At 40.7% G+C, this 24,918-nt stretch overlaps 1 protein-coding gene across 1 annotated transcript in view; it reads left to right on the forward strand.

The window, feature by feature from the left end:
- The window catches only part of PARM1 (prostate androgen-regulated mucin-like protein 1), a 112,567-nt gene extending 90,093 nt beyond the window's left edge, over positions 1-22,474 (forward strand). Inside the window, exons 3-4 of the mRNA XM_037829981.1 lie at positions 7,393-7,471; positions 18,628-22,474. Of these exons, the coding sequence (XP_037685909.1) occupies positions 7,393-7,471; positions 18,628-18,712 (164 nt within the window). The 3' untranslated portion in view covers positions 18,713-22,474. The remainder of the gene's footprint in view (positions 1-7,392; positions 7,472-18,627) is intronic.
- The last annotated feature ends 2,444 nt before the right edge of the window (positions 22,475-24,918 follow it).

Below are 24,918 nucleotides of genomic sequence, written 5' to 3' on the forward strand. Positions count from 1 at the left end.
AACCAGGAAGCATCCTGACTTGTGCACCCTGGTTTGTATTAACCAAAAATCTGTGCTTCCTGCTTCCCTCAAGTGCAGCTGATGTGCCCTCATGAGAGAGAAAAACAAAGGAAGAGAAAAGGAGCACTTGGCTTGGGCAAGTGAAAATCCTTTATTAGCTCAACAGTGATTCAGGTTTAGATTAATATCTACATATCAATAACTATATTATATCTACACTTTAACCTATATCCTCTAGGTAGGTGAAATACTTTTAGATGAAAGTAAAGTGTGCCCCCAAAGCAGCTCTTCTGATCATCTGAAGTAGAAAAGCACAGTTTGGGGAATCCTGCCTCTAAGTTGGAATCCCGATTCTTCCCACTAATCAACTCTGTATCACCCCTGTGCCCAGAACACTTCAGTGGCCCGTTCTCCACACTGCCAAGCTGAAATATCAAGTCTGGCTTTCAGAGTTCTCCATGACTTGGCTCTGAGTACCCAACCATTTTCATGGCCCCTATTAATCCCTATTATACCTTATATGCTATATACAAAATCTGTGGATAGACTTTAGTCTTAGTTTTGTCACTTCTGTAAATTGTGTGACCTTGGGTAAGTCAATCAATTGTTCACTATTGCAGTAACCTAATCTATCAAGTGAAGAGACTAGGCTATGTGAAGACCCCAGGAGTCCGCTTGGTTTGTGCTAGTTTGCAGAGCACTTGATCTCATTTGATCCTCCAAACAGCCCTGTGAGATAGACGCCAGGGATTATCTCATTTTTTAGGTAAGGATACCAGTCGAGATGCTTCTGTATTCAAGCCCAGTGCTAACCCTTCAAGCCTGGAAATGTTCAGTGTCTGTTCTCCTCCTTGCTGGTTCACGCCCTGAGCCTTCATTGCCATCTGTCCAAGCTCTGCCTATCTTTCAGGGAACAACTTCATTCCCACCTCTTCCCAGGACAGTTCCAGCTCACAGACCATCCCTCCCCACCATTTGTGAACCTCTTTGGCAGTTACAGGCAGAAATACAGAGTTTAGTGCCACCTGCCTCCATACTTACCTCCCTGCCTCTCTATATCAAACCCTACAGGATCTGCTGTGGTTTCTGGGGCCTGACACTTGTCTCCGGAGCTGGGTGGTAAAACCTCAGAGCCTTGGCCTATGTTGTTTCTCTACATTCCACAAGTAGTCCAACTCAAGGAGAGCCTGTGGAGCTTGTTAGGAAAGGCCGGTAGGATTGATTTGGGGTAGGGAGGAGACAAGCTTACCTTCTTCTGATATTGGATAGAGTAGGAAGAACAGGAGTGAAATCCAAGCAGCATCCAGGGCCGGGGGCAAAATGACTTTCAGTAATGGTAAAAGGAGGATCCGCTTAGGTGGTTTAGTATTCAGAAACTGAGGTTTTCTTTTTTACTTTGTCTCTCCATCCCACAGCCCTCTACTCCATCAAAGCAAATCGCAGTTACCGTATACCCTGGGTCATTTAAAACATTGCAGTAGAAAGCATTTGGCAGCAGTTCAGAGGTTAGTTTGGACCACACCTGCTGGAAACCAATGACATGGACCTTCTTAAACTGTTGTTCTGTGACTCATCTGCTTCAAACTAATCCCCCTCCCAACTAATCTGAATTACTGAATGTCATACCCACAAGAGGGCCCAAACCATGAAGCTCTAAGTTAAGCTCTGATTCCTGGGCAGACAACAGGGAGCAGACATAGGGTGTACCAGAGTGGAGCTTTTATCTAAAAGTGGGTTTAGGTCTAAGACTTCGAGCCGAGGGTGGCAGGAGAGTTGGTGGGTAGCAGCATGGACTCTGGAATCTGCTCTTGAATCCCAATTATGCTAATTACCAGACATGTGGCTTCAGCCCCTTAACCTCACTGTGCCTCAGTTTCCTCATCTGTAAAATGGCCATAACAAGAATACCTACCTTTTGGAGCTCTCATGAGGATTAAATGAATTGAAATATGTAAATCTCTTAGAAGGGCCCCTGGCACCATAGTAACAGGCAAGTGTTAGATGCTGTTATTTTTATTGTTGTTTGTTACTATTATAATCATTGGTATTTAGAGGAAGGAGATGTGATCTGAGACTATTGCTATAGAGATGGAAGAGCCTTTTCCTGTAGTAACAAATAGAGATTCAGGTATACACACAGAATTATGTCAAGCCCCTTTCCCCCCAGTGACCCACCTCCCTATTAAGCACATACTTTTAAAGAGACAGAATGTTCGTTTCCCCTTGGTGACCTTGACTAAAAGGGCCTCCACACACTCTGAAGTGCCTGCCTGTTCCTCTTCCCCATTTCTTACCTGATCTCTGGATTAGGAAGAAGAAAGAAGAGAGCAAGAATATTGAAAAACACTCAAGATGTTTGTTAAAGATTCTCCTCAAAATAGATCAGACTTGTGCACACAAGCCCAGGAACTTGGTCCAAGCACTTACATGTACTTTCTAAATAAGCTAACTATTCAATTTTCAAGGAGAATGTAGTGTAGGAGTCATCTGTGGATAGGGATAAGACACTCACTTTTTATTCACCCCTTGAAATGTTCTACTATCATCTATTCCACCCCCAGCTCTCTCAGAGCAATAACTTTTAAAGAGCCTAGTAAAGTTCTTTCTTTCAGAGATCGTTCAGGTTAACCCTATCACATACTAATATTTTCATTTTGGATACAGTTGCAAGTAGTTCTGCCAAAGGGGTCAAATGAAATGATTCTTTCGTGTTTAAAGGGAGGAAAAAAGAAAATCTCTCAATGAAAAGAGTCTCCAGAGAACATCTGAGATTTGGGAATGTTGCTAAGCCCAGGAAGTCTGGAGGGCACTTGTAGGTCAAGTGAGGAGAAGGCAGCTCAGACACAAGCAGAGCCCCTTCCGGTCTTGGAAAGAACTCCTCTGTTCCTGAAGGACTAGTAGGTACGTGACTAAAGAGGAGGAAGGGAGAGAGGAGAATGTGTCTCTGGCATGAGAGGCAGGCTGTGGAGAGAGAGACTCCATAAAATATTTTATTCCAGGACTACCACAAGGTGCAGAACAGTCTCGGAGCAAAGGAACTGTTGACTTCTAGAGAAGCCTCCTTCCTGGGGTGGTGAGAGGGGAGTTGGAGTTGTGGCTAACCAGGTCCGGAAATCACCCAGGAGCATGGTCTCCCGGGAGTTTGCTCTGGCTGCTTCAAGGATATTATCTGACTCTACTCAGACAGTTGGTTACTCCTAAAATAGCTCTCCTCCAGCTAAGCAACCTCGTCATCCATGGGGACTGGCAAGTGTACAGGGTGAAGAGCAAGGGGCTGAGCTGGTAAAACCAGAGTGGTAGAGACATAGGATTAGGAACTCAGGTAAGACATGGAGCAGGAGATTCAAAGATGAATAGATGGAGAGCCTGCTGCTCAGGAACTTTCTTAGCACAGTGATTAGCATACACAAGGCTCCAAATATACTGGTTATTTTTATTCACCAATATTACATTTATTCATTCAACATTCAATAAATGAGTTACCTACTCACTCTGTGCTAGAGACTGCCTGGTGCTAAGAGTTTGGGAAGAAGGGGACAGGAGATGCAAGATTGCTCTGACTGCAGTCTGCCTGGGGAATCTCAGACACACAACACAGAGCATTTGAAAGTAGACATGAAGAGCAGAGAGTACATAGCAACACTGTAATCTGATTGGGGGAAGTCAAGAAAAGCTTCTCAGAAGGGTTGTTATTTTAGTAGGGTCATGAAGTATGGATAGGAGTTGGCCACCTGAGAAAAAGGGCCAAGGAAATAACTAGTATATTAATGATTAACAGTGCAAAACCTGGAATGTGAAAGTCCTGAGTTTAAATGCTAGCTAAATCATTTACTAGATGTGAAACCTTAAGTTTTTAAACTCTCTAAGCCTTACCTTCCTCATCAATAAAATGGGAATAATTCCACTCATCTTCTAAAGAGAATGAGATGAGATGATAGCTGTAAATCTCTTGGCACAGTGCTGGCCCAAAGTAATCCCCTTGTGCAAATTGTGGCTATCATTACTCTTTAGCCCATTTATTCTTGTTCTGGGCTGTTATTAAAGTGGCGATATGGCACCCTGAGAAATCCCAGCCTTCCATGAGGCTTTTCTCAAGAAGGCTTTAGCTCGGGGATCTTCAGCAGCCCTCTGGTCAAGTGGAAAGTGTTGGCACAGTGGAACATGTTAGCACAGTGGAATATTCTTGCATTTTGGTTTTAAAATACACAGATAAGATTCCTACAATTCTCTTAATTTCTACTGGCTGGCTCCAGGGCTTTACAGTGTGAGTCTCACACCCAGTCTGTAACTCAAAAACCCTAACAAGGAAGAACAAAATGCCAGCCACCCTTCCCATCCCCCACTTCCAGTACAGCCCACTAGGTGCCCTGCACCTTCCTCATAGGGCAAAGCCACCTCTGCCCCTAGCTACACCTTCCTTATTTTCCTTCTCCCTGCCCTGGCTTAAAATAAAAAGGAGTGAGAGGAGAGGGAGAATTCCACCGTATTTTAAACAGCGCTCAGGGGGAAATGATATTTGTTTTCATGAGGAGGAAATAAAGCCTTTGCAGTTACTGTATAAAGTTGTGCTAATGTTGACTCAGCAACCCTGTCAGATGTTCAAACCTTGATGCTCTCAGGTGTGGAACGTCCCAGGGCTAAGGTTACAGGTTGCTTCTGATGGCAGCAGCTGCTGTGGAGGCTAAAGCAAGCTCCAGACACAAGATCTCTTGGGCTCAGGGCCCAGGCAAGGTCTTCTGCTTCCCAAAGACCCCTGTTTCCAAGGCCAGCAGCCACTGAGAAGAGCCAGTGAGCAGTGGAATAGCTAATAAGGTGGTCCAAATATTGAAGTAAAATCTGTTTTACCTCACACCTTTTGGTTGGCACCAACACCCAGAAGTGCCCTTTTGCTCAGCTGAGGGGACGTCACTGTGGGAAATCACCTGCCAATTCCAGCTCTGGTCATACGGGCTGTCCTCTGTGGACAGGAAGGGTGTCCTTGAAGAGCCCATTTGAAGACTGGGGTTGCACCAAGTGCTAGACAGTCACCAGTCACATGGAGGGGAAGCAGGTCACTCTATCACTAGCTGTCTCAAATATAAAAGAACAGCACCTGAGTTGGGGGAACTGCCAGTATTCATTTTTAGAAAGAAGCGATATATAAATAAATTCAGTAAATAGTAGAGTTGGAGGAGACTCAACTCGTAGAGTCAGGAGAGAAACTTTGAAACAAAGGTCAAACCTACAATTTCCTATATTAAACTACCCCTGGGGCAAGAAAGAAATGTATTATAGAGAAATCAGTTATATTCCTTCTCTTCCTCCATTTTTATAAAAGAGGGAAATTAAATTAAAAGGTCAATTTTTAAAACTGCTCCTAAATTGCAATGACTGTATCTTTTGAATCTTGGATACCTTCATTCCCTTACCTTGAGGTTATAATCCTCTTTTCACATGCTCCTAAAAGAGTTAAGAGGCTTCATTAAACTTTAAACTGTCCTAACTCCAGCATAGTTTGGAGGCTGAGAAGCAAAGACCAGCCTTTCAAAGGAGGAGTGGAGGTTTTCCATAAGGGAATCTGACCTCAGTCTCTCTCTACTTGGTCCCATCTACATGTGTGAATATTCAGTACCATAAATTCTATCTTTACAATAGTGAAAAGGGGAAGAAAAGTATACTGATGATTATACTAATCTGGTTCAAAAGGATTCCAGGGTCAAAGAGATGGGGGTGTGAGTGTCCAGAAGGGTGGAAGCTCTGAAGCCTGCGTAGATGTTTCAATCTCTGGTCTTAGTCTCGATGTTAACAATGATCCTACTTGGCTATCTTTTAGAAATTATAATCAGCAGGAGCATGAATGTCTGAGATTGTCATCTCTTACCCAAAACTTTTGGGGAGTAGTCACTAAAGGGTTAATAACTATAATAATTTGCTTTTATAGCTCTGCTTTAATTCCTCTGGTGCAAGAGCCAATGAGAAGAACAATAAGCAAAAGTCATTCATATAAGAGGGAAAAAATAAAAGAAGATAAGGGAGAATAATCTATAAATGATAAATCTCCAACAATGTGGGGAAAATCCATTCCCTTTGATACCTAGCACATAAGAGATGGACACTGATCCAGAATCATACATTTGGATAGCACTTTCTATTTGTACACGTGGTATCTCATTTACTCCTCTTAAAATCATGTGAGATAGCTAGTACAGCTCTTATTCCTCTGTGTTTGCAAACAAGTCAGCAGGAGTAAGTAAATAGACCACGGTCACATAGCTACTTACGGTGGAACCAGGTGTTGAATCAATATCTTCAAACTCCAGATCTCTTATGTTCTTTCCAGTGTGTGTAAGAAGAGTCCCATTCATTTGTTGAATTAGTAAATAATTTCCCAGTGGCCTGAAAGGGTAAATGATGTCCCTAATACCAACTTCAGTGTCAAAAAGTCACCTTAAATATTAGGGGACAGGAATCCAACTGACTCTTGACATTCTGAAGTTGAAATAAAAGTGAAGTGTATGCATTAATAATCCAAAGCTCACACACAAAGAGGGTTTTGCTCAAAGTAGTAATCTTTGGAGGCAGTACATTATTCTGACAAGGCTACATGTCAAATGGGTTTTCTTAATTGCCCTTCAATAGTTGTCTTTGGAACCAGTTTTCGAACTACCCAATACAACATTCATGTTACTTTATAATGGCACCTGGTGATTTCTACAAACTGAAAATAGTGTGGCCTACCAGACCTGAACTTTTTTTACAAACCAAACTTGACTTTATTTTTCACAAAATCAAATTTACCTTTCAAGGATGAAAACTGAACAAAATTCCCAAAGAGGAGTTTTAAAAATATTTTGATTTGATGGCATCAACATTAAAATGAGTGCATCTCCTACCAAGGTGACTCTTTCGAAGTGGACATTACTGATATAGCTGTGTGGTTCTGGGTTTTTAAAAACCAACCACATTACTTTGTAGTGACCCTTGAATGCAACATCCTAAGTCTCCCAATGTATCACAAGTGGTAGAAATATGAGCCAGAGCCTCTAGAAGAAGGAAATAGGACACCAAGAGATTTTAAATCCCCTTCTACTGCAAACAGCAGCAACAAGAGACTGGTGTCATTCTTAAAAAGATAATCAAATATTACTGTGTACTGTTCTCTGAATTCCAGGCCAGCCAAAAAGTCTTAATAAATATTGGCCATTTACCAAACCCAGCTGGCATAAAAAGCATTTTGTTAACCTAATTAAGATCCTGGGTTTTGTTCTAGCTCTGACTTCTATGCAGAACGATTGAAATAAATAACCTTTTCCTCTTTCTGAGATGGGGTCAGACAGAGGGTAGATATTATGTGTTCCAAAGGCACTGAACTCTCTCCTTCATCTTCTTTTCCCTGCCTCTCCTTCTTCACAGGCAGTATTGCCGCCATTACTGTGACCGTCATTGCCGTGGTGTTACTGGTGTTTGGAGTTGCAGCATATCTGAAAATCAGGTAAGATGCACCCTGTTCATCTTGATGAAGAAAAGGATTCCATTTCATTGGGCTCCAGGTTGAAAGCTTTTTGCTGTGTGCTTATTTTTTAATCAGTGTCCCAGCTCTCAGAAACATTGGCAGGGAATTGAAACTGGCCAGAGTACTCCACACTAGACAAGGAATAGAGAGTACAGTATCTGAACTCTGGCAGAGTAAAAGAAATCAGCTGAAATATGCAGCAGGATGATGTCATGGAAAGAGAATTAACCTGGAGTCCTGAGGCCTAGGCTCTCTGCCCTTAACTCACCTCTTGGAGCTCAGGTTTTCTCACCTGTGACATGGGGTGGAGAGATGAGATCAATGGTTCATAAATACTGATGTTCTGAGTACTGATCTGTGGATTTGCACCCAATTTGTAACAAGGTTTTCACTGGTTCTAAAGGAAAATGTGGAAAAATAGAAGAAAAGTATAGTGTTTTCTATAAAGCAGTGATTTTCTTTATAATTTTAGTTTTAAAAGATCTTTTCTTTTACGAAATGAAAGTGATTATAGATGGTAGCTGAGTTTTTACTTTCCTGAGCAAAACAGAAAGTTCTGATGCTCTGTGAGTCCCCCATTTTTGTTTTCTATTTCTTTGTGAAATCCAAAAGTCTCAAAACCACATGCCTAACAAGCTCTGCGTTTTCTTTGAGGACTAAAATACCAAATGATGAGTGTCAATCTATTTGCCAGTCTATATAGGGCCCATCACAAGAGACAGAAGGACCGCGTGCCACCATGAATACAGCCACTGTTCAACCTCCAACACATTCTCCTGACAGAACCATCTTTGTGGATGTTTCTCCGACATGTAACTCTCTCCCTTAAAAGCCCCCAGTGGCTTAAATTCTAATTCCTCTGCTTGGCCCTCAGTGACATTCATGGATCCTCACCTATCTACCATTTCCCATACTTCACAGATGTCTGTCCCTCTTAGTCATGAGCTTCAGTCACACCAGCTTTCTGTCCAATTCTTGGAACACACTAGGTTCTTTCCCTCTCCAGGCCCTTGGCTCTTGCTGGTCCCTAGCCTAAAAGGTTTTCTTCCAGCTCACCCTTATCCTGTATATGTTGGCTTAAATATCATATCCCTTAGGAGACTTTCCTTCCAGTTTGGTGCCACTGTTATTTATTCTCTTACTGCCTTAATTATTTCTATCCCAGCAGTTATCACAGTCTGTTATTTGTTCATAGATTTTTTTTACTTGTTTTTTGTCTGTTTTCTCCACTAAAATGGAGGCCCCATGAGGATCCAGAATTTGTGAGTTTGCATTTGTTTCTAGCACCTAATACACGGCTGGACACAAAGAAGATGCTTGGTAAAATGAATCTGTGAAGAACTCAACATAAGAACAAGCAATCATAATCACACAGGCACTGTCACATACACTCCTGACTTCCCCACAGCTGGCTTTCTTCCTCAGGAGGCGTGAACACTGTCCTACGTCCTTCCCTTGTGTCCCAGTCCCCCATGCAGAGCTCATGTGTGTATTTTCTCATCCGCATGCACACAACCTATTTGCAGCCTTCTCTCCTTGCTCTCTCCTATCTCTAGTCACCTCAGTCAAGCCCTATGCCCATGAGAGAACTCTCTCCTCCTTCCCTTTTATCTCCCTCCATCTTTTGTTCTAAATGTGCACCAAATCAATCTAATTATGGTGTCAAGTATGATAGTGCCTCACAATACCACCTGTATCTAAGGTACAAAAAACAGGAAAGCCAGATTTTGAGGAGAAATTGGAATTAAAGGGCCAGTGTTGCCTGTCTCTAAAAGCCTTTATAGAAGCTGAAGTTTCCTTCAGATGTTACAAAACCTTTTTTCTTCTTTGGCTCTGTATTTCCTTGAGCAAAAAAAAACTTAATTTTATAAATTATATCTTACTGAATGGTACTCTTTTCCACCTGATTTAATTACTAGTTTATAAGTACAGATTACAGCATTTTACTTATGAATTAAATTGACCTCTATGAACTAGTCTGGGAACCTCATTCCCGATTTTCAACCAAGCTTCTACTGAAAAATGTGTTCTGCGGTCCCCAAAAAAGGCACTTACAGATAAACTTTAGAGTCATTTTGGAACCAGCAATGGTGAGTTAATTTTGGGCCATGTCACCAAAAATAAGACCTCTACTGGAGCGTGGAGCTAAATAGAAACACTTCCCTCTTGCCACCCACTTATCAAAAATCGGTGTGGAAATAACCGAAAGGACTCTTCCTCTTGACTTCAGTCAAGAATTCAAGTTTACCATCTCAAACCGATCACCGACTATAGACAGGCAGTTGAGAACTGTGACTGTTAATTCAGATTGTGGACGAAGGGAGACCTCAGTTCAAATCCCAGCTCTCCCCTTTCTAACTTAGGGCATGTTACTCAGCTTCACTAACCCTCATTTTCTTCATCTGTAAAGTAAGGGCAGTATTTTTAACTGCTTCATAGCATTGTTGGGAGGATTAATGGATGCTGCTTCCCAAGAACATGGCACTGCCAACATCATCATATCATCAAAGCGATAAGTTGGAAGGGCCCCTAGTAAGGCAGCTCTCAATAAATATTTACTGGGCATCAAACATGTGCCAGTCACTCTTCTAAGTATTGGGGCTACATGAGTAAAGAGACACAGTTCTGCCATCACCGAACTTACTGTGTTCGGAAAATTTTGTTAGCAGGCCATTAGAATTTATTCTAATGTGTGCTGATTAAAATTGTATACAGTTTCATTTTAAAGTTTATTTTTGCTAGGCCTTCTCAACATCAACTCCAGGTAAATTCAGTGAATTATTAAATCGAATTAATCATTGTTTCTCTCCCCCATATAGTTCTTCCCTCCTAAGTAGAAAGGTCCACAGTGGTACAAATATAAAGTTGCTATTGATCTCTGGCATTACAAATTTAAGGATGGACAAATCTCTAAGGAAATCCCCTAAGGAAAATCCCTTTCTGCTCCTCCGTTCATTATTTTGACAAAATGATAGCATAAGGAAGTTAATAATGCTCATGAATCTTAAGGCTGTGCTAAAACCCCTTCAAGCGTTATTTCGCCAGTTTCTTGGAAAGCCCCACTCATCATTAATCAAAAATACATTTGGCTCAATTTACAAATTTGTGTGTGTGTGTGTGTGTGTGTATGTGTGTGTACAAAGATTAGGCTTTGCCTTGGCTGGAAATTTATTTCACTGCTATCATCCCAGATTTCTGAGAACAATTAACATGACAAGAGGTCTGTTGTCTGCTCTTTGTGGTCTTTTAGTTCACTTGGCTGGAGCAGCAAGTGACTGACATCACAGCCCTTGAGGGAAACATTAGCTTCTGGCCTGCAAGCCCAGGCTAACCCCTAGCCCCAGCCAATGTCCTTGCAAATGCAAGATAAGAGTCTTAAAGGGCAGCCTCACAACTGGTAAGACAGCTCACCTTGCAAACTCTGCTAACATGGGTCAGTAGTTTCATCTTTCTTCCCAAATCCTAATTTCCTCTGAAGTCAGTGGTAAACTCATTAGCCATCTGTTTTTCACACTCCTATTCTCCAGGGACCTGTGAGTTTTGTCACACGGTGTCACCTGCCCAGAGAACCACATTTTTCTGTAACCTGAACCACCTTTGGATGCGGCTCAGAAAAATGAATAATCCTGAACATACCAGAACTCTTCTCTGTTATCGAGCCCCCATTTTAGCCAGCAGCAGTATGATGTAGAGAAAGGAACATAGACTTCGCTGCCAGGTTCAGTACTGATGCTTCTACTTACCAGTTAGGTGGTCTTGGGCAAATTCTAATCTTAATCCTCAATTTCTTCATCTATTAAAATAGAGCTAATCATATCCATCTTTCAATGTTGCTTTGAAGGTGAAATTAAGTAATGAATGTGGAGTACTTGGAGAGACAATATAGCATGGCGGTTAAGAACATGTACTCTGGGGAACCCTTCTTAATCACACTGTGCTCAGTTTCTTCATTTGTTAAAATGAGGATAATAACAATAATACCAACTCTCAGGATTGTTACGAGGATTAAATTGCATGATACATATAAACACTCAGCGTCTGGCACAAGGATGATAGAAGGGCTAACTACTATTGTTACTGTAGTTGGTGGTACCAGAACAGTACTTAGCACACAGGTGCTCAGTAAAATGGTATTTGCCAACCATAGGCCTTAAGGTTGGAAGATTGGCCTCCACCCTTGCCATTCCCTTGCAGCAGACAGCAGCAATTCAAAGGACAGTGATGAGGAGGAGGGGGAGGAAGGAAGATGGCATGGCAGCTCAGTCTTCCAGTTGTTTACGGAAATGGCAGGCTTCCACATTCCATTTTGGCAGTTTCAATTGTGCTGTTTCTGAATGTCTGCAATGGTGCATCCATGTATACATTCATCAAGAGAAACCATCTTTGAGCAGAAGATGGGTTTGTTTGCAACTTTAAAAGAAAGCAAAGGCCCTGCCTGCCTCTTGCAGAGGGTGTGTTTAATTAGTGATGATTGAAGAATGAGGTAAGTCAGTTTTGTTTTGCTTAAGTTGGCTCAAACTATTCAGCCACAAGATAATCCCCCTGCAGAGAAGATCATATCTGCTATAGCCAGACATGTAGATGCTGCTATAATTAGGTGTGCTGGTAACCCAGTAGGAAAATACGGGCTGTGCCCTTCACAAAAATAAATGTGATCTTGATTTACAGACACAACAGGGCCTGGCTCTTAAGACATCTTGTTGGAAGTCAACTGTTTTGCTTTATGTCTTCTAGTGATTATATTTTATACACTGGATTCTTTCTCGTTGTTGTTAGGTTTAAAGAGTAGGCCCAGCCAGCTATATAGGGTGTCTTCTAGAATTTGTTCCCCAGAGGCTGAGTTTTTCACATCAGTTTTTGGAGTTCTGGACATCTTGTTGACTTTATTCTCAGCCCCTAATGTTTTCAAACATTATGTGCATAAGCATCAACACGAGAGCTAATTAAAACATGGTTTTCTGGGATTTCCCAGAGAGTCTGATTAAGTCAGAATGGGGCCCATGCATTGGCATTTCTAACCAGTTCACAGGTAATGCCAGTGTTGCTGGTCTAAGGACCAGACTTCGAGTACCACTGTTCTACCCTCTTCTCCTAATACTCCAAACACAAACTTAGCTCTGTAGTTTCCCAGATATATTGCTCTGCTGTTTCATGCCTCTGTGACTTTGAACATGGTGATCCCTCTGTCAGTAGTGTTTGGTTCACCCCTTTTTTATCTGGCTAATTCCAAATTGCCCCCTCTGGGAAGCTTCCTCCCCATGCTGTCATGGTGAGTTCCTTACTGCACGTACCTCCTTTGTACCACTTATTTCCTTATATGGGAATCATTGTGTTCTCTGTCCATCTCCTCCACTAGATGGATACGTAGCCACTGGCAGTACCTGATGTACACTAGTTGCTTTGTAAACATTTGTTGGAATGATTCTGAGAAAGAACGTTTGGGTGCAGCAGCAATATTTGTCTATTCCAAATCAGGAGTAACTAGATTTGGGGAAGGGGAAGCCATGGGAACTTGTTAAACCATGCAGACTTTGCCAGTTACCTCCTGATGCTGAACTTGTTTACAAAAAGACAAATGTTCCAAATGTACAGAGACCTTTTCTGTTATGTCTGTCAGTAGTATATCTGGCAGATTATTAAAAAAAATAATAAACCTATTTTGCTCCTTCAAAGTACAAGTTTAAAGATAATTTCAAAAGTAAATTATTTTTAAAGAAACCCTTTAAAGAATTATTTGAATTCTTTTGAAGAAACTAAGGAAAGAACATTTTGAAACTGAATGTTGGTAAGTGTTTCCGTCATTGAGATTTTGGTAGAAAGACCAAACTGATAGGATTCCTGAATCATGATATTCACTCTGCTACTAACTTATCGTAACTATGAGCAAATAAATTCACATCTCATCATTGCAGTTTCCTTAGCTTCAAAATTGTGGGTCACAATGTTAATTTCAGAGTTTTGACAAATGTACCATGGTTATTTAAGACGTTAATATTAGGGGAATGTTGATGGAAAGTATATGGGATCTCTTCAGCTATCTTTAAAGTTTTCTGTAAATCTAAAATCGTTTTTTTAAAAAATCTTTTTTTAAAAAAACATATTGTGTGGTAGCTACCACACAGGATTTATTGTGTGCTCCTGTCTCAGGGCCCTTGCACTTGCTGCCCCTTCTGTCTGCAGGATATAACTCAAGCATCCATAGCTCATCCCTCATCTCTTTTACATGTTTGCTCAAATGTCATCTTAGTGAGATTTCCCTAATCACCATATTTAACATTACAATATCCACCTCCCACTTGGAACCCCTCAACCGCCCTTCCTTGTCTTATTTTCCTTCATAGCACTTATTACCATCTGCCGTATTATTATTCATATCTTATTTACTGTGTCTGCTCTCTGCTAAAATATAAGCTCCCTGGGGAGAGGGAGTTTTGTCTGTTATGCTTCACCGAGGGATCCACCAGTCCCCAGAACAGTGCCTGATAGATGGTAAGCTTTCAATAAATAGTTAAATGAATGGAGTCAGGCAAGGAAATAACAATCAGAAAAGGAGAGCCACCAATCGGAAAAGAAAAAGGAGACAGTGATAGCTGCACCAAACTTGCTTGGCTAGTGGATAAGAATCTACGATTTAATTACTAATGATTAATGAGCTGCAAATTCAGCTGTGTTTTCCCAGCATTAAGCCACATCTTCATCTTTGTATCCTTTCTTCTTGACACATGTTAAGTACTAGTGATTGAATAGAAAGACTAGTTAAAGTGTAGATGACTTAGGAGGGAGTAGTAATAAACAAAGGCAGAGACTTGGTGAGAGCTGGGGCTGACCCTTGTAAAGGAAAAGTTTTCTAAATATGTTTTGATTCAGCACAGGTGAAGTGAAACACCTCACTCATTTTCAAATACAAGTGAGTTCCATTAAGTATTGATTCTACAGTTATCATAAAATAGGTACCATTTTGCAGTAATGGAGAAGGCTTCAAGCCACAAATGTCACCACCACATTTGCTAGTCACCACCCTCAAGGCATCACCAATGGGCGGTGGGGTATAGGGAGAGTTAGTTTCTATTACAGAAAAGCTATTAGAGCAGGAAAGCAGTAAGGCATGGACTTAAAATGAATCATTCCCCATTTTGCCCCCTCAGGTTCTGCTTTTAGCTAACTAAACCATATAATACATTATACCAACTTTTACAATAAGTGTAGTGCAATTGATTGATAGACTGTAAGCACTGTACTAAGTGCTTTAAAGCCATGTCAATGCATAGGAGAAATTTTAGCCATAATTCTCTTTCCTCTTCCTACCTTTAAAGTCAACATGGTAGCTCTGACCCTTCTCATTCTTTAATAATATTTTTTCATGTTGCCACAGTTATATTGCATAGGCCATAATAATCCTGGCTGGTGCTGACCAAGCAAACCCCATATGTACTTAAATACATATGCTACTAGAGGTAAACAGTTATCATTAAATATTTATAAAATAACTATTGCATCAAGAGCAATATAATAGGTGTTCAGAATGTTAGAAGAAAAGTAAGACAATAGCTGCTCACAAGAAGTTTACTATCTAAGGGGAGTTAGGGTACCACAAATAGAAAACATAGTGAATAGGTGCCAGTATAGTGAATAGGTGCCAGTCTTTATTACGAAATTGAGTAAACAAAATTGCTTTGACCTGACAATGAAGTGATTATTACAGATTGCTTTTCAGATTGAATTTTGGATAAAGCGGCATTGCATTATAGATGAAGAGCTGTAACTTGAAGCCAGGAGACCTTGGTTTTATTACCAGTACTACCATTAAACAATATTGATCAAGTCATCAAAATTCTTTGGGCCCCCCTTTCCTAATCTTGAGAGTAAAGAGTTTGAAGAGATCATCCCAAAGGCCTACCAGAACTAATGTTTCATGTTTCTAACAACTCAAGGAAGCAAAACTTTGAGGGAGTTTTTCTCAACTGGTAGACTCGACAAATGCCAATCTGAAAGCCTCCCCATTTCCATCCAAAATGTGCCATGATTTAAGAAGTTCTGACCTAGAGAGATAGTGTAAAATGCTCATTAATTTTTCTCCTCTCATCACGTGCAAAAAAATGTGGTGTCTTACTGTTGCAATAGTACAGGATTTATCCAAACCTGGCTTGAATCCCAACACACCCAAATTCATCTTGTTTAGGCTCATTAATATATTAAAATAAGCCCTACAGGGTTCAGTACATTCCCAAGTTTGGTTTATCCATACCTCTTGCTTCTCTTCTCAGCTTTTTGCTCAACTCAGTTTATTCAAATGGAAAGACAAAGAAAAATGAAACTAAAGATCAGTCTTGCTTTACTAGTGTTTGTTAGTGAACACCACTTATAATACAGTAGATTCAAGTACAGCACTGATCAAATAGTCTTGCCCATTTGACCATGGGTAGTAAAAACATTACGGCCAGAAGATTTTTAACTCTCTGACTGCACTTTAGTACAGCAATAATTTTTAAAAATTCAAGTAACAATAGTACAGAAATGGATTTTAACTCTGCCTAAAGCATAGTTTCAGGAATCCCTGGGGGGGGAGGTAGGCTTACTTTTCATTCAGTCTCTTTTTTTACTGTTGGCAGATTTACCATGTGCTTGTGTAAGTTTCATTATAATAAAAATTAAAAGGCAATATTGGCCAATATTTACTGTGCATTTACTATATGCCAAGGCTTTTATATGCGTTACATCATTTAATCCTCCCAACAACTCTAACACGATTAAAAAAAAAGTTTCTCCATTTTATAGATGGAGAAAAAGGGGGTTAAAAGCGCATTCAAGGGCATATGTCTATTGACCAAAATGACATTTTATGGGAATAAAATTATATGATAGTTATAAAAATGCTGTGAGAAGTTAAATTACCATACAAAGGTGACTCATGCATGCCCTACCAATAAAGGAACAGGTTTAATTAGGGAGCCCTTTGCCAGACTTGCAAAAGTAAGTGATGTTGAAACTTAGGCTGGGCTCCAGTCTTGTAATTCCCGTGTTTTTACTTGTTTACTCTATACCTTTAGTTTCTCAACCATCCTGGTAAAATATATGATTGGAATTGGAGATTTTAAGTTTGGGGGGAGTGGTGGCTATGGACAGCCCATGACCATCATTTACCAAAACTCGCCTTTCTTATTCCTGTAGATCAAAAGATTAGTGGTGTGTCTGTGTTGCTATTTGTGGTCTCTTTCCTTTCCACACCCACAGAAATCAATGTGGGCCTTTAGAGAAAACTTAAAGTATATTGTGGAGCATCTTCAGGTTTCCAGGTATATAGATTTAGGTCACCTGAGTCAGTCTTCAGACCCTAAGTCAGAGTTTTGGAGGCCAAGAGTTTGAAGCTAGTATAGCAAGGGCCTACTTGTTGCAGCAAACCATCTCTTTTCAAAATCCTGGCAGTAATTATATTAGCAATAGACATAAGTATAGCAAATGCTTTTTTTGTCTCTTCAATTGTATTCTCATTAGGGGGAGGGGAATGTTTTCCTGTACTATATATAGTATATGTGATTTACAGTGACAAGGTGTAATAATTCACATGCTAGCATGAACCTCAGAGGAACCAGATACTCATTTTCTGGTGTTCTCCCAATCCTGTCATTCTAGTTTTACATCTTAAAACGACCATATCTTTCTCAAGGACGCTCCCATCTTGTGAACAGATTGGTTTGGGGGGAACTCAGGGTGTTTTTTCAAGTCACTATTTTGTCCACAGACATTTATTGAGTACTTACTGTATGCCCAACACTCTCGTAGGTACTGGATATAGAGCCAAAAACAAAGCAGAAAAACAGGCAAATACCCCATACTCTCATGGAGTTTATAGTCCAGTTAGGGGAAAGAGGCACTAACAAAATTTTTTTAAAAATAAATAAATTATACAATATGTTAGTAGGTAATGAGTAGTATGAGAAAAATTAAGTAGGGAGTGTTGGGTGCTGGGGTTGCAAATTTAAATAGAGCTGTTAAGAAAGTTTCCATTGATATAGCAACATTTGAACAAAGACTTGAAGGAGATGAGGGAGTGAGCCATGAGGGTACCTGGAGGATGGTAATTCCCTCAGAGGGAACATCAAGTCCAAAGGCCCCAAGGCAGGAGTGTGCCAGTCATGAAGAAGAGCAAGGAGGCCAGTGTGGTTGCAGCAAAGGGATAAAGGGGAGCAATAATAGTAGCTGATAAACTCAGAGAAGCAACAGAGGCCAGACCCTCTAGGGCTTTGCAAACCATGGTAAGACTGGCTTTTATTCTGAGATGAGGAGGCTTTTAAAGGTATTGAACTGAGGAATGATAATGACTTGACTTCAGTTTCCTATAGAAATAATATTAATTGTAGGGAAGGTTCCCAGAATGACTCACCAAAGATTTAACCCATATTGTCCATGAACTAAAGTGTTAATCAGACTCTTAGAACCTGAGCTCAAAGCACAGGATTTAGATCTAAGAGGTGGGAATTTCAGTCCCAGCTCAGTTATATGACCTTGGCAAGTTTAGACAAGTCTGTTAACATCTCTGAGCCCCTTTTTCCTCATCTGAGAAATAAGGATAAACAATACCTACCTCATGGCTTTATTTTGAGGATCAAGTGAAAACCAAAGATAGAAGCACTTTGCAAATTGGAAAACACTATGTAAATGTCAGGAGAGATGGTGATAGCAAGAATGGTTGTATCATTATTATTTCAGGGAAAATTAGATAGAAGCCCTAAGTGGGAATTCCAGGAATGGAGCCTTCCCTTTCCCATCCTTTCTTATTAAAAGCCATGTAAATGGGGCTCCCTCCTCTTTATCATTGGAGCTGGAAAAAAGAGAGACAAGTCAAGGACCCAGACAAGGTCCAGGATGTCAACAGGAGGAGCCAGTTGGGCTCCAAGCTGGATAGTTAAAACCACGTAACTACAGGCCCCCAGTCATAATTATAGGGTATTTGTAGACTGGAGCCTTCATGGTTGGTGGATCTCCTTCTCAATGCCAAGGTACTATTCTAGTGGAAGCATCATTCTCTGCATCTCATAAGCCCATAAGCCTCCCTAGTCCAGGCTGAAGACACACTGGGCTATCCTTGGATTGGCAGTATCTCCAAGTAACCAAACCTTCTTCTCCTTTCCCACCAGGCATTCCTCCTACGGAAGGCTATTAGATGACCATGACTATGGATCCTGGGGCAACTACAACAACCCTCTCTATGATGACTCCTAACAAAGGAACGTGGACTGGGATAAGGAACAACTTTATAAGTGCTTACCCAGTAGAATTTATAACAAGTACCAGATGCGCACTGAACGACAATCTTAAGCCCTGTTTTGTTGGTGATTGTTTTTTTTTCTCCCTCTCCTCTGGCTTCCACAACTTCCCCTTTCTGATACAGAAAGAACCATTATTTAAAGGTGAATCAAGGCTGACTTGCAGCTGAAATGGGTCAAAATGGAGCCAATCCAGTTCCATCATGGTGGAGGCTTCTGTTCCTGCAACAGGACCCACTTGGAGAGGAACTGAGGGAGAGGGATTGAAAAAATAATTTTGTTGGGGTTACTTTTGAGGGAGTTTTTTATTTGTGGTATTCCTTAAAGCTTTATCTAGGAAATTGCATCAAATGTCATTGAGGGGAAAGGAAATGAGTACTAAGAGGCACTCACTCTGCATGTGAGGAAGCAGGGGTTTCTCAGGTTCCAGTTTAATCTCTGTTTATCTGGTTTGTGTTTGACAGGAAACCTGCTCAGCTCTCCAAGCTCTATAGCTTCTTTGCTGCCTAATTATTGAAAGATGAAAATAGAAAGTGCCCTGGAGGAAGCCAAGAGGCCAAGAGGCAGAGTAGCAGGTTGCTAGCAGATCTCAGTGTGCCCTCTACCTGTCCCCCCCTCCAGGTCACCCACCCCTGCTAAGGATGCTGGTACTCCTCAACTTCACCTGGAAGTTTTCAGTGGAGTTGTAGTTCCAAAGGATAAGGTTATGAGAGGAGCTTATTATAGAAGAGAAAGGGAGAAGACTGTGGAATGAGCATATGGTGGGGAGATGGGGTATGTGTGTAAGTGTTCAAGGAATGCAGGAGTGCAGGAGGGGAGGAGCTAACATATATTGAGTAGCTCATTAGGAAAAGTGGGAATAAGCTCTCCATGACTGTCAGACATCCACTCCTTGAGGGAGCCCATGGAATCCTTGCTTTTCACCCTTAAAGCAACTGGTTCACTGCCTGGGTCTGCTGAATAATGGTTGTAAACTGTTTAAAAAGGAAAAAAAAAAAAAAAGAGGGAGAGATTGGCACCAGAGTATCAATAATTGCTCAGTGAGGCATTTCCATAGGAAACTGACATTATGGTTAATCCCTTTTTCCTTCTTATACCCTTTTCTTACTAATTCTTCCCTTTAGTAGCTGAACATCTCTGGGTATATAGTAGTCTTAAAATCCTCCATAATGAATTTTGAGAAAGAACTAATAATCTTTGTAGGCATCTGTTTGTTGCATCAGTTCTCAACCAGGAGGCAATTTTACCCTCCAAGGGACATTTTTTAATTGTCACAAGTAGGGGAGTGCTACTAACAGGTAGAGACCAGGGGTGCTGCTAAACATCTTAGAACACACAGGATAGTCTCCCACAACAAATGTTAGTAGTGCTGAGGTCGAGAAACCCTAATTTATCGTGATGCCTACTGTGAACAGAACAAGACATTCAAAGATGAGTCATACTTTTTTAACAAAACAAAATGATTTGTCAAGTTTTTATCTTGAAAGTGCTTAGTTTGTTGGTTGGTGGGTTGTTTTAGCATGCCTGGTCGCCTTTTTATTTCTATGTGTTTTCTAAAGAGCTTTATTTTATGACTCTGACACTGTCCTCCTGTAACACCTGGTATTAGCAACCAGCAACTTACGTCCTGATTTCATATAGTAGAAAACATACTTTGGGTTCTTTTTCAAAACGTGCTCTATTGTCCCACAATGTCATTAAAACTGGGTCAGCTTTTATTTCTAAGCTTGGGCCTTGCTGCCGTGACTCTTGTTTAGTTTACAGAAACTTGACCCTCAGCTCATCTTGTCACTTGCTCTGGTCCAGCCAAGTACTGACATGAAAACCACTGCTGCAGTGCTTTTCTAAGCCTCTCTGTTGTCAGAGATACTGGGAACAGGGCCCTTGTCCTTAGTCTGCCCCCCTGCACTCTAAATGAGGCATTATTCCTAAACACCCTAGTAAGGTGCCAAAGGAGAATGAATAACCCCCAGAGTTATTTTATAACAGGAGGGATAGTGAAGAGTGGGCTTCTAGGAATTATGATATCTCTGGATATTTAAAGAAACGTGAACCTTCTCAGACAGAAATGGTGAGGAATGTCCAAGGATGCCCTCTGGCTGTCCTTGGTTGTGTCATCTTGTACTTGGTCCCTCTTCCCCACCTCCACCCCTTTCACAGAGTTTTCAGTTTGGCAAAGGACAAGTTGACAATAACAAGATATTCCATTTGTTTTTGTTTTTTGTTTTCTTTTTCTCCCTTGGGCAAAAACATTTTGACTAAGTGTCCATAAAACACCTCCTTGGAACAGCGCATTGCTGGATGTTGTTTCTATCATAAATACGGGGTCAGACTCAGCAACAGCATCTGATTGGTTTGTTGCTCTTATTAACTTCAAAATCCTTATGGTGGAGAGAGGGAGCTGGGCCTAAAGCTAGGTAACAGTCTCCCATAAAAACTCTAATGCTCTTTATCATGTTAGAATAAAATACCTATAGGTTGAACCTTATTTTACCAAATTATTTTCTGCTTCTGAGTTGGCCAAAGGATTTTAGCAATTGTATTCTGCAAATGTTACTTACACACACACGCACACGCACACTCACATCTGAAATATAGGCCAATAATTGATGTCATTTACCTCAGGGAGAGCGTCTGTTCAGGTCTACCCAGGGGAAGTGGCTCCAGTGGCTCTGCATGAACTACACCTCATCTGTGAATAGGACTAGTCCTAAACATTTAGAGAGAACATCAGAGCAGTTAAGAGGCAAGTGGCGTCTTCTAGACAATAGAGTGCAAGTTCATTTAAGAGTGTGATTCAACTTACTTTCTTTTCCCCTTACCCTGATGAAATCTCCTGCCTTCTCTAAACTTGTTTCTTCGTTTCTAAAATAGAGTGATGCTTTCATATTGACCTCACCCCACACTACCTCACAGATGCATTGTGAGGATTAATGAAATCATGTCTACAGTGTTTCCATTTTCTGGACAAAATATTTATAGGTATTTTAAGTATTACATAAATATGTAAGTGATATTGGTTTCTTGTTTGCTGTTATACTGGCATGTTGTTTCTACTTAAATCTGTGGAACTACAGTTGCATCATGGCCACATGAGACAGCTCTGGACCACCCCCAGTGCAGTCTCTGACTGCAGGGTTAACCAGGCCTGGGGCCTAGAATGATGATTTCCATCTCCAAAAGAAAGGATAGTCCAGGATATGGGTCTCACAAACTCTTAAGTCAGGATCTGGTAAGTCAGGGTAGCACAGTGTGGATATACAAGCAACGAAGACATTGACTTCTGGCTTTTACCATGCTGGACTCTCATAGGTCCTTTGCCAGAATTGATTTTGGTTTGATATCATCTGTTTTCCCCATATCTTGCTTGCCAGGATACCTCGTTCAATCTCTGGCATCTGGGAAATGACTTTTGCAATTGAGCCGGATGCTAATTTGCACGTTGATTCACCTTCTTTGCCTTTAACCTTTTTCTTTTTTTTTTTTTGGCAAATGAATGTATCACTTCAACTTTGATTTTTAAAGTCGTAGTTGATATTGGTAACATTGCTAACCAAGAGACCAATGTCAGATTGTTTTCTTGGGGTGTGTTAGCCAACAATATCAAAAGATGGGAAGACGTGTAACTTCTTTGATATCTGATGTCACTGTATCCACATCTGTTGTAAGACATATTGCATACCAATTGTAATTATATTAAAATTCTTTAAAGCTTGCATCTAGCTGTGGTGTTCCCATTTTGATATGTTTTGTTATTCAAGCCATTCAGTTGATATACTCAATACTGCTCATATTAAGTTAGCCCTGGCTTGCTCTTAAAGAACATTTATCTCACATCAATAAATAATATTTTCTGTAGAGCAGGAAGGTCTCTCTGGTCTTGAAACAGTATTCGGGAATATCAGAATTGAAGAAACTTGGCAAGCAGTGATTTTGCTCTTATCTATACTCTGTGCCTTATAAAATAGATGTTTAAAAAACACTTTTTTTGTCATCTAGACAGTACATAATCAAATCCTACTGAAGTATATTGACATTAGTGGCATATTCGATCCTTGCTTCCTTCCCCTTCAAAAACTTAAATTCAGCATATCCATCCTTATCTAATGGTCAATTATCAGGTAATTTCAGTCATCCAGAATATAATTTTAACCCCAGAAGCTAATCAGAGATTATTCTGATACTTGAAGAAAACAGCGACAGCAAAACACATGCATTTTGCTCTGTAGGGGAACTGAACCACCTGCAAACTAGAACTAATTGATTTGATAATGGCAGTTAAATTAAGGTAAGATTTAATAAATTTAGTTTCTTGGTTTTCGGTTGGACAGCATGGAAAATCAACTGGGAAGAGTCAAAATAGGGGATGGAGATAAAACACGAACAACGCCCTTTCCCATCGGTTAGTTGGTCATTTCTTGAGGACCTGTCATAGGCGCAAAAGCAACTAAAGACCCTATCTTCAAAGCCAGCCTGATGGGTTTGGTCAGAAAGCACTTTAAATGTCCATAGAAAGAAAAGACTAAACAATAATGTGTAGTATTTACATAGTATGAATTCTTGGGTCCAAATTAATATTATCTTGTACTATAGCTTCTCCAAATTAGATCATAGTCTGTTTAGATCTTATCTGCACTCTTGCTCTCCTAAAATCCAATAGTACTCACCAATAGCTAGCTATATTTTGACTTTTTTCAGAAATATTGAGTCATACATAACAAATGAAAAACACTGTTCAAATTGGAAAACCCACAAGAATTATAATCTCTTCCCATAAAGAATCTAGTCTTTGACAAATGTAAAATGGATTACATTTACTGAACTGAAGCAGATTACGTTTGATTCAACAAGTATATTGAATTTCTAACTAAGCAAGACAGCATATTTACTACAAAAAAGAAGAAAGGAATCTTAAATTCATTAGGGAACTTATGTGCCTAAGGGCATTGTCTAAAGCTTTAGAGATCATTACACTATCTCCATCCTACAGATGGGAAAACTGAGGTTCCAGGGCATTGAATTCATTTATCCATTTTCTGAATCCTTCTACATATTCCATAATGAATAAAATGCTCCCTGCTCTCCAGGTATTTACAGTTTAACAGAGCTAGGGTTCAAACCAGTTTTGTCTGTCACCAGAACCCTTAGTCTTTTTCCACCTAAGGCATTGGTATCTCATGCAAGTAAAACCTGGGTCTCAGGACTCTTACATCTCCTGCTAATACGGGACAAAGTCCTCCTCAGCTATTTCACGCTACCCCAGTGGGGTCTGGCTTGCAGTCCAGAACAAGCCAGGTCAGCCATAAAACACTTGTCCCTGCCAGACATTGTCTGGCAGCCTTTCTGCTGACTCCTGCTGCCCTTCCAGGTTGGGTTCTCTGCTAATGAAGAGACTACCTACTCCCCTATTTTGTTGGAGCACCCACCCTCATAGTATTTTAATGAAAATCTCTTAGTTTCCACTAGAAGCTTCCCTCATAGGAGCCAGGCATGAATCCATGGCAGCCTAGACTAGGGATGTTTATACAGCGGACCAACAGCAGACTGTCCTCAAAAGCACTTCCCCTCTTACCCTGAGGCTCCTTCAGTGGGCCAACCTATCTTTCCTTGGGGGGATAATAATAATGATAACTTACAATTACAGAGCACTTATAAGCACTCTGTATGTATTAACATCCCTATGCAATAGATCTTATTAATATCCCCATTGTACAGTTGAGGAAACTAAGAGCCAAAGGCCACACAGCTAGTAAATGGTGGGGCAGGATTCAAATCCAGTCTGCCTGCAGAGTCCAAGCTCTTGATCACTTCCAAGCAGAGGTTTTACTCCATGCTGGAGACTCCTAACAGATACTCTCTGGCAGCCATAAGATAGGGCCACCCGTGTCTAAACCCAATGGGGGCAACCTGTGCCAAACCTAGGCACCTAACACTGAAGCAAGATCCCTCCCTGAAGGAAGATTTCTAAAGTGGCTAAAGGGGTTCACTATAAAGGTGCCCGTATTTGGGCAGTTCCATGACAAGCACCTACACATTCACAGGTGCCACTGCAGGAGCTTAGGATCTTTTAAAAACAGCTGGGGCCCCAGGACTGACAACCTGATAGACTCTGAGCTACCACTATCTAGAGTCTGGCACTTCTAATCAGAGTCACTCACATGA

This window comes from Choloepus didactylus, chromosome 3 (assembly GCF_015220235.1).
Source record: "Choloepus didactylus isolate mChoDid1 chromosome 3, mChoDid1.pri, whole genome shotgun sequence".
Lineage (NCBI taxonomy): Eukaryota > Metazoa > Chordata > Mammalia > Pilosa > Megalonychidae > Choloepus > Choloepus didactylus.